General features: G+C 39.6%; 1 protein-coding gene across 2 annotated transcripts; it reads left to right on the top strand.

The window, feature by feature from the left end:
- Positions 1-3,069: 3,069 nt before the first annotated feature.
- LOC307125873 (galectin-3-binding protein A-like) lies at positions 3,070-9,462 on the top strand. 2 transcript variants are annotated; one of them, XM_079816070.1, is made up of 6 exons: positions 3,070-3,162; positions 3,599-3,660; positions 6,855-7,058; positions 7,145-7,276; positions 7,355-7,616; positions 7,760-9,462. In XM_079816070.1, the coding sequence occupies exons 2-6, from the start codon at positions 3,603-3,605 to the stop codon at positions 8,808-8,810; spliced, it is 1,707 nt and encodes a 568-aa protein (XP_079672196.1). In that variant the 5' UTR covers positions 3,070-3,162; positions 3,599-3,602; the 3' UTR covers positions 8,811-9,462. The 2 variants fall into 2 exon arrangements, with proteins under 2 accessions (XP_079672196.1, XP_079672195.1); XM_079816069.1 differs by having other exon boundaries at positions 3,125-3,258.
- Positions 9,463-10,177: the final 715 nt, after the last annotated feature.

Raw genomic sequence — 10,177 nt, 5'->3', positions numbered from 1 at the left:
TCATACCTGTTGGTTTCTGGAAAAGAATCTGGATAATGGATGCCACTGTGTCCCGGCTGAGGCTGTACTCGTTCACCAGCCCCTCTGAGAGCCTGTTGTTTATGACATGGTATATGATAGTAGGTCTTATTTCATCAGTTACCCTAATTCTGGCCCTTCTTTGAATGTCACCATGCATTCACCCTCCTCAATTTCTACCTTGCCCTTGTTCAGGCATTCCTCTCCCTTGCTCTTGTCCCATTCCTCTCCCTTGTCCTGGTGCTCATCTTCCTCTCCCTCATAAAGGCATTTTCTTACTTTCTTTGTGTTGCTCTATATTCCTTTTCCACACAAGATCAGCCCAAAGATGTCCTCTTTTACTGTATACCATATGGTCATGAGATTGAAAGAACATCAACACCTGAACAATTCCTAGATGGGAATCAGCTGGGATTTATATATTTACACAACTTCATAACTTCAATCAGCTGTTTCTCAGTAACAATGGAATAAAATACAGGGGATATATTTGTGTTTCAATTCACAATATAAACAGCTGTTTACCTTGACTTTAGTCTATAAGGTTAGGTTTAGCATATGGTGTTATCTGTTCTGACATACAGTGTTAAAGCATTGGTAAATTTGCCAGTAAAAATCCATTGTTTTGGTCTTGGTTGAGCTTGTGTGTAAAAGAAGTTCAAGCATTTTAAATTTGTGTTAACTATATGCATTTTGTGTAAAAGCAACAATAAATGTGTTAATTGTATAGCCTACACTATATTACTATATAGCCTATACTAGTAAGAGTTTAGCAAATTTGTTAAAAGTATTGAAAAAATTGTCATAGCGATTGTAAAAAACTGTAATAGTGATTTACATTCTTAGAGCATTTTGCCACCAACTGTGCAGTTCTGCAATCATTTTGAATCCTATCTTTTTTTATTGCTGTGGACAAAAATATATCCTTTGTTTGAAAAAGAAAGATTGATTGAACTAAAAAAAAAGATACAGATATCTATATTATAAAATATTACATAGAAAATGTCCTGTGAGATGAGAATAAAAAAATGAATTGCAGTTAAATAACATTGTGCAAAATGTATGACGCCCACTAACCCTGGAACATATGTTCTATGACTTACATACTATGAAAGTTACCTCCAGTTTTGGAACCGAAAGATGAGGTTATCCTCTTACTTATCCATATAATTACCCGTGTATATCACATAACCTGCTTTCTGGAATTTCCCCAGATGTCCTCAACAATAAAGGTGTTGTAACCTCCACAGCATCTGCTCCGGTAATGGTAAGTGACATGACAATTTTTCTTTCATCTACAACATACAGCTCTGTTTGAAAGTCCTACATTTTAAGGAAGAGAATTTGATCATTACACATTGTGATAAACACAGTAGTCTTGTATATATTTGTTCTATTATACTTTGAATTGTAAAGGCTTTGTCTGAATGCTGCTTCGACTGTTACTGACTACTCACATAAAGAAGATGCAGGAGTGATCTGTGATGCTGGTAAGACATCTGCTGGAGTTTACCAAAATTACAGCTCTTGTTCGTGGATTTAACTTTGTGATACTGCCTAATTATATTCATTTATTTATTTTCTGTTGTTTTTGTTCAGTTTTGTTGTTATTATGACATTTGTTTATGAAAGGAAGGATATAGACAAGTACTATTTAAAAAAATATATATATAATTGTCCAATATCTAAAAACTGAATGAGTGTGTCCCCTCCATCATGTCCCAGATGTCACCCAGTAGCACACACATTTATAATAAACATTATTTCCCACTGATTTCTTGATCCCACCTGAATCCATTCCATTCTATATAAACTTTTCAACATTTAAAATTTTCTGTGAAACATACTCTTTCAAACTCATAGTAAGATATACCTTTTATTACCACCTCTCGTTTAAAAAAAGTTCAAAGATGTCTTTGTTATTCAGTTTGTTTGACTGATGTGCATAACATAGCAACAAATATCAATTAAATTTCCCTTTTTATTTCAGCTGCAATTGGCTCATCATCATGAACTTTTATTTTAAAGGGATAGTTCACCCCCCAAAAAATTAAGATTCTGTCATATCAAGTTTTATAACCTGGATCTATGCAGCCCTTGGTTCCCAGGTACCTTCCACATGAACTGGTCGCTTTGGTCCTGGATGAGTTTGGTCTGGTCCAAAAGAAAAAAAAGGGAGAGAGTTCATTGGGCCAGCAGTGAGTTGAGGTGATTCTATACAGGTTCAGACAATCAGCACCGTGCCAAAGGTGTTCCCATTGCATCATCGCTACCCAGCATCTCATTCCTTATTTAAAGATCATGGGTTACAAAGATAACCTGAGACGTTTCTGCTTGTCTCATTTTTGTGTTCTTGTTGTTGTTTCACTTTCCTTCAGTGATTCTGCTTGTTAACAGCAGGTGTTTGTCACTAATACTCAATCGTCACTTAATAATCACTTAATTATCTAATTAACTTATTATTTAAACACTGTGTAGTGTGTAACATATGAACACTGAGTGGTGTTAATTTCACACTAGGGATTTTGCTCTGTAGCATACATAAACTGCCAAGGTGTCATCAATTCATAGCCCTTACAGAAGCTGGCGAGGAATCTTCTATGGGCCGGCCAGCATCTCCTGTCCATTTGTTCCCTGCCACAACTGCAGAGCGGACATATTATCAAGAGAAGTGTAGTCTACAGAGAGTGGTGGTTACACTCCCAGACAATGATATGGAGCATTTTCAGGATAGCAGAAGTGGACATCTTCGCTTCAGCAGAGAAAACTCACTGTCCAATATTCTTATACCTGACGCAATCCCTCTGGAAGTCGATGTGCTCGCTCTCCCAAAACATGCTCTTAGTATATCGTTTTCCTTGCTAGAGAACCAACTGTGTTCATTCTCCCTCATGTTTTTTTTTTTTTTATCTAACTGTTGACACATTTGGCTTTGAAAAGAGGTAAAAACATCTACATATATGGTAAACGGAAGTAGGAGGCTTTATGATAATGTTCATTCGTTTATCCAATCAATTGCAAGAGTCTTTGTTCTATATCAAATGAATATGCATAACAAGAAGAGTATATAAACGCTGGATATTAATTTAACACACTCGTCTGCCAAGACGGCTACTTTTTGACTGATGGATAAAGACGTGTAAGGTCAGTGACTATAATTCTTTGCGTGAACTTTTGCTCATTGAGGAATTCAAGAATTGTGTTCCGGAGTGTACGGCGTTGTACCTAAATGAACAAAAGGTTAGTACTGTAATACATTTTGAAGAAGGAAATGTGAAGCATACCACTTTGAGTTTGTATCATTCTTCCCTTGTTGGACTACATGAAAAGGATCTGAACCTTAGTCAAGATGTGCTGACAGACAGTTCTTGTTTAAACGCATTTGTTGCAGTAATGAAACTTATTGAATTTAGCATTTTCATGAAATAAAAATTTTGGTAGCCCTGAAATTTGATCACATAGCTTTTGATCCAAGTTTCACATTATATGATCTCATTTGGTCCTTATTTAAAGGAAAGGCAAGATGTTTTGTAACTCATTCAGTTGTGAATTGTGTTTTCTGTCTCTGCTTTTTCTGAAGAATCATGTATCTTCTATGGCCTCTACTGTTTCTTCATGTTTCAGCACGTCATACCCTGTTTGGTAAGTAAACAAACCTTCTTTTCTTTTTTTTATTTGAAATGCTTTCTTTGCAGTATTTGTATTTACAGGTTTGTTATGAGTTTTATAAAAAGTAAACAAAAAGACAATCTCATTAAATATATTTGTAAACATTACAACATATTTTTTAATGTTAATCTACAAAGTCTTATGCTGCGTTCACACCAAACGCGAATTGAGCGTCAGGCGCGAGTGATTTCAATGTTAAGTCAATGGAAAGGCGCGTTGACGCGCGTCTGGAGGTCCCGCGGCGCGGAAGGCGCGTTACGCGCGGCGCGAAGGACGCGAATCCGCTTCATTCGCGCGTCCAGTTCGCGCGAATGGCGCGAATTGGACGCGAATTGAGCGTCTTGCGCGATACGCGCGTTACACGCGAATGGTGCTTTTGTGCATTCACGCGTTTGAAGCGAATTCGCGTCTGACGCCCGAGTTGAAAAATTTGAACTTTGGCGTCAATTCGCGCCGCGTTAACCAATCAGGAGCCTGCTCGCTGCTGTCACGTGGTAAAGTGACGTGTATGAGAAACCCTGCATAAATTAAAAACAGTACTATTGTGTCACAAAATGTAGTTTTAAGACGTTTTCAGGTGGGAATTCAGTTGTTTGAAGCTCAAATCTGTGGTTTATTTATAAAGAGAGCGCCTATTTTAAAAAAATAATCTTGTGTTTTTGGAGTTGTGAGATCCAGGCGATCACCGGGCAATCACTGCTCATAACCCCGGCGAAGGCAGCCTTTCCTCGGCCAGTCCTTCTGGCGTCTGCCGCTGGCTCTGATGTCCTGTAGTGGTTCGTTTTGTGTAGATCTAACGGCCGAGCTTTGCTCTCATGAATCTATAATTTGTTGTCTGCCAAATCGTTTTGACTGAGGGCAAAGAGAAGTTTAATAACTTTATATTTTTAGGATATTTAAATATACATGTACTGAAGATGATGTAGGAGTTGCCTGGACCACATTTGTGTGGCTATTAATGCTTAATATATATGTTTAATGAAAATGAAAAGAGGCAGAGTGGTGTTTTATGACATATTTCTCCTGGAGTGCCTTGAACGCGCGTCAATTTCGCTTCAAACGCTCGATTTCTACGCGCGTCCAATTCTCTGCTGACGCGCGAATGCATTCAAAATGCACGCGCGTGAAACTAGACGCGGTAGGCGCGATTTTGACGCTCAATTCGCGTTTGGTGTGAACGCAGCATTAAGCTGCGTTCACACCAAACGCGAATTGAGCGTCAGGCGCGAGTGATTTCAATGTTAAGTCAATGGAAAGGCGCGTTGACGCGCGTCTGGAGGTCCCGCGGCGCGGAAGGCGCGTTACGCGCGGCGCGAAGGACGCGAATCCGCCTCATTCGCGCGTCCAGTTCGCGCGAATGGCGCGAATTGGACGCGAATTGAGCGTCTTGCGCGATACGCGCGTTACACGCGAATGGTGCTTTTGTGCATTCACGCGTTTGAAGCGAATTCGCGTCTGACGCCCGAGTTGAAAAATTTGAACTTTGGCGTCAATTCGCGCCGCGTTAACCAATCAGGAGCCTGCTCGCTGCTGTCACGTGGTGAAGTGACGTGTATGAGAAACCCTGCATAAATTAAAACCAGTACTATTGTGTCACAAAATGTCGTTTTAAGACGTTTTCAGGTGGGAATGTAGTTGTTTAAAGCTCAAATCTGTGGTTATGTGGATCTGTGGATCTGAGAGCACCTATTTAAAAAAAAATTATCTTGTGTTTTTGGAGTTGTGAGATCCAGGCGATCACCGGGCAATCACTGCTCATAACCCCGGCGAAGGCAGCCTTTCCTCGGCCAGTCCTTCTGGCGTCTGCCGCTGGCTCTGATGTCCTGTAGTGGTTCGTTTTGTGTAGATCTAACGGCCGAGCTTTGCTCTCATGAATCTATAATTTGTTGTCTGCCAAATCGTTTTGACTGAGGGCAAAGAGAAGTTTCATAACTTTATATTTTAAGGATATTTATGCTGCGTTCACACCAAACGCGAATTGAGCGTCAAAATCGCGTCTACCGCGTCTAGTTTCACGCGCGTACATTTTGAATGCATTCGCGCGTCAGCAGAGAATTGGACGCGCGTAGAAATCGAGCGCTGGAAGCGAAATTGACGCGCGTTCAAGGCACTCCAGGAGAAATATGTCATAAAACACCACTCTGCCTCTTTTCATTTTCATTAAACATATATATTAAGCATTAAAAGCCACACAAATGTGGTCCAGGCAACTGTACATTATCTTCACACATAAATATCCTTAAAATATAAAGTTATGAAACTTCTCTTTGCCCTCAGTCAAAACGATTTGGCAGACAACAAATTATAGATTCATGAGAGCAAAGCTCGGCCGTTAGATCTACACAAAACGAACCACTACAGGACATCAGAGCCAGCGGCAGACGCCAGAAGGACTGGCCGAGGAAAGGCTGCCTTCGCCGGGGTTATGAGCAGTGATTGCCCGGTGATCGCCTGGATCTCACAACTCCAAAAACACAAGATAATTTTTTTTTAAATAGGTGCTCTCAGATCCACAGATCCACATAACCACAGATTTGAGCTTTAAACAACTACATTCCCACCTGAAAACGTCTTAAAACGACATTTTGTGACACAATAGTACTGGTTTTAATTTATGCAGGGTTTCTCATACACGTCACTTCACCACGTGACAGCAGCGAGCAGGCTCCTGATTGGTTAACGCGGCGCGAATTGACGCCAAAGTTCAAATTTTTCAACTCGGGCGTCAGACGCGAATTCGCTTCAAACGCGTGAATGCACAAAAGCACCATTCGCGTGTAACGCGCGTATCGCGCAAGACGCTCAATTCGCGTCCAATTCGCGCCATTCGCGCGAACTGGACGCGCGAATGAGGCGGATTCGCGTCCTTCGCGCCGCGCGTAACGCGCCTTCCGCGCCGCGGGACCTCCAGACGCGCGTCAACGCGCCTTTCCATTGACTTAACATTGAAATCACTCGCGCCTGACGCTCAATTCGCGTTTGGTGTGAACGCAGCTTTACACATTCAGTGTCTATTTGAATTTTACAACCAAACACGTCTGTTGCAACAACAAATGCACATTTAGCTGAAGTTAAGCAACACATTTCATTGACTGCTCTAAAACATTCGTGAGCAGTTTTTCAGTAAAATATCTGTAAATATTTTAATCTTCTGTCGCTGGATGAAGATGACCGTCCAAAGCAGACACAGGAGGGCAGCATGAGATTGGTGGGAGATCTTCCTTCATCTGGTCGTGTGGAGATCTATCATGATGGACAGTGGGGTACAGTTTGTGTTGATGGATGGGACCTGGCCGAAGCGCAAGTGGTGTGTCGTCAGATGGGTTTTCCTGGAGTGAAATCAGTTACGACTGGAGGACAATATGGTGAAGGTATTAGATCCTTAGACGATTTTATTGTTACACACTATGATAACATTATGTCTAAATTTGAACCATAATTCTATTGATTGTTCAAGGTTCTGGTCCAATCTGGATGGATGACATGAACTGTAAAGGCTCTGAGAGCTCATTGTCTGATTGCAGCTTCAACGGCTGGGGTGTTACTGACTGCTCACATAAAGAAGATGCAGGAGTGATCTGTGAGGCTGGTAAGAAATTCAGCTACCAGATTTATTTGTATTCCTATTAATATAATTTTTATTTTTTTTATTACATTTTCTTTGCAGGTACAAACATAACCAGCAATCGTCGGTTCTCTGTGGACAACAGTCTGGGTTTGTCTGCGGATCTTGGTCTTCTGTTTGACAGTGGAGATGGTTGTGATTTCAGCATTAATGTGCGAGACCTCAGTGAAGAGGCAGAGATGTCGTTTTGTGTGCACAGTATGATCCTCATGATTTATCCAGAACTAAACATGACAAATAAGTCCGGAAACCTCACAGTGGATGTCAGCCAGACGTGCCATCCTCATGTCCCTACTTTTCTCAGGTAACTTTCTGAAGACCACTTCATTTCACTTCACTTCACTTTCTATTGAATCTTCACAATCCAATAGAGAATGTTTCTTTGAATTGTGCAAAACAGATTTCTACTATCAGTATTAGACACATTATCTGAACTGTTTTTCTCAGGTATCTGTACAAACGTCAGATTGATGTTTCCATCACATCAGCTCAATGTCTCCATCAGCTGGCGTTTATCTTTGGAGTGAAGAATCTTATGGAGGATGTTGGTAGGGTCTTCACTTCACTCATTCCTGAAGACAACACCTTCCGGACGCAGGTATCAATGTACGAGTACGGCGTCCGCACAGGTGACCTTGTTCTGCAGGAGAATGTCCTTCAGTATCTTTCCTGGAACTGTGAGTTCCTCATAAGCTCTCCGCTGTGGAGCACCATCTCCTTTCACATGATGGACGCTCTGCTGCAGCGCTCAGACCTGGTTGTGAAGGACGAAGCTTTACTTCTTGAAACTCTGGAGAGATGGATCCAAGACAAAGGTGATGAAATGAGTTCAGAACAACAGGCCAGCCTCCTGAATCACATCCGCTTCCTCTTGATCCCAGTGGATAAACTCTATGAAATGCAGTTTTCCTCAAGTGTTCTCTATCAGAATCATGAGAAACTGTACCTAACTGGTCTGCTCAGAGGTTTTCAGTTCAATGTTCTGCCTTTCTCTAAGATCAGGAATAAAATGGACAACACAAGTAATGATTTTCTACCCAGAATCTACACTGCTGATGAGTGGAGTCTATTTGTCAATTACACAAGCATGAATAACCAACCCTACAACTATGAATATGACGAAGATGAATATGGAGATGACAACAGAATCAAAATCTTCTCCACTCCTGCACACCCTAGTGCTCTTTACAAAGAGCAGAAGGTCCAGTGGCAAGCACAGGTTTTTCTTACTGTTCAGGAATGCTCTTACTATGGTGTTTCATGTAATTCTTTCCCTGTTGCAAGGCTTTTGGGATATGATAATCAGAACCGTTACGCTAGCACCATTCGCTTCAGCAACAGGTTGATACTCACCTGTAAGAACCAAAACAATGTCTTTCCTGTCCAGGACTTTAAAAACAGCTTGGCAGTGATTCCAACTAACAGCAATATGGGCCTGCCTAACCCCTGTCCTGATGCCTACAGTTTTAGATTTGTAGTCCGTCCAGAGTATATCTGACTGCACAGAGATACATTTGGCTAAAGGTACACTGTTAAATCTAATTAGTTAGACTTACTTAAAAAAAAGCATGTAAAGTGAAATCAGAGAGAGTACTTGATAATTTACTTTAGATTTACTCTTGACTTAGTATAGCTACCATAGATGTTACCATTGTTGTGTTTTGATGCTGAATGTTGAAGTCTGTGTGTGACTCAATCATGATCAGCTGCAAGATATTGTTACAAATATGGAGGGATTATGTCAACCCAATTCAAAGTTTCACAGGTGTTTATGCTGAAGTGTTAGCAATAAAATAGTTAATGATCATTATACGACATAAAGGGAAATATTACATAGGTTAATTTTAAAGGTGATTCCTGACTAAATCATTAACTATAGTTAATTTTTCATTCAGAATCTAGGTCAACTTTTAAAAGCAACCTATTTGTTACTTCTCTTCCTTTGAGTCATTTGAATCCTTCAGTCTAATCAAATCTAATAGGTTTAAAGTCTCTTTTTTTAAAACATATGTTGTTATTCATTTATAATAGTTAATGATTTGTCTGACACGTTTCACTTGATTTTAAAAAATTGTATTTAATTGTTTTTAGCAATAAAAATGCTTAATTTTGCAAGTGCACTTAAAAATAAAAAAATATATACTTATTTCAATATCTCTGGTGTTTGATTCCATTTATTGTTAAAATATGTCGGTTCTTCACCAAAATTCATTAAATCAATCAAAATCAGTTAATAAATCATTGACTTACAATGATCAAGTCTTAGATTAGACATGTGTTGCTTGGTCCTCTTAGTCAAAAAGACTCTTTGTTGTCCAGGTGTCCACCGGTTTAGTAAATAAAATTAAATAATGGATTCCCAGGAATTTAAATCTGCATACTCTTTTGACACAGTCTCCATTTATAAAGAGGGAAGGGGTTGGCAGCTTTGCACTTTCTGAAGTCCAAGATGAGTTCTTTAGTTTCTTTGTGTTTAACTACAAATTAAAGTGTAATTAATCAAAACTTTGGGGGGTCGGGATTCAGATCTTTTTATCTAACCCTCTGGTCCTCTTCATTTAGGGGTCACACTTGTCTCCTTCGCGGTCAAAAGTAACCGAGGCCTGTCATTTTTTTTTTTTTTCAGGCAAACCAATGTAATATATTTTTGTTCAATAATATTTTTTGATTATTATTTAGAATTTTGAAGGGATTCTATGGTACTATGCAATAATTATACAATTTTAATGATTTTTACTATACAATTTTTTCCATTAGAATTAATATTTAACTTTTAATTTTTAATATTTTTCCCAAAAATGCAACATTTCACATTACAATAGAGTTTAGGCCTTTAAAATCCATTTTTTGAAGTGAGAATGGCGC

Source organism: Gobio gobio (assembly GCF_949357685.1).
Source record: "Gobio gobio genome assembly, chromosome: 1".
NCBI lineage: Eukaryota > Metazoa > Chordata > Actinopteri > Cypriniformes > Gobionidae > Gobio > Gobio gobio.
The sequence above is the reverse complement of the archived record's forward strand: the minus strand, read 5'-3'. Positions and strand labels throughout refer to the sequence as shown.

Excerpts from the sequence above, each read along its gene's own strand:
- LOC307125873 (XM_079816069.1), top strand. Across the intron at positions 3,661-6,854 it reads AGCACGTCATACCCTGTTTG|ATGACCGTCCAAAGCAGACA; the intron begins GTAAGTAAACAA and ends CGCTGGATGAAG. Across the intron at positions 7,617-7,759 it reads CATGTCCCTACTTTTCTCAG|GTATCTGTACAAACGTCAGA; the intron begins GTAACTTTCTGA and ends TGTTTTTCTCAG.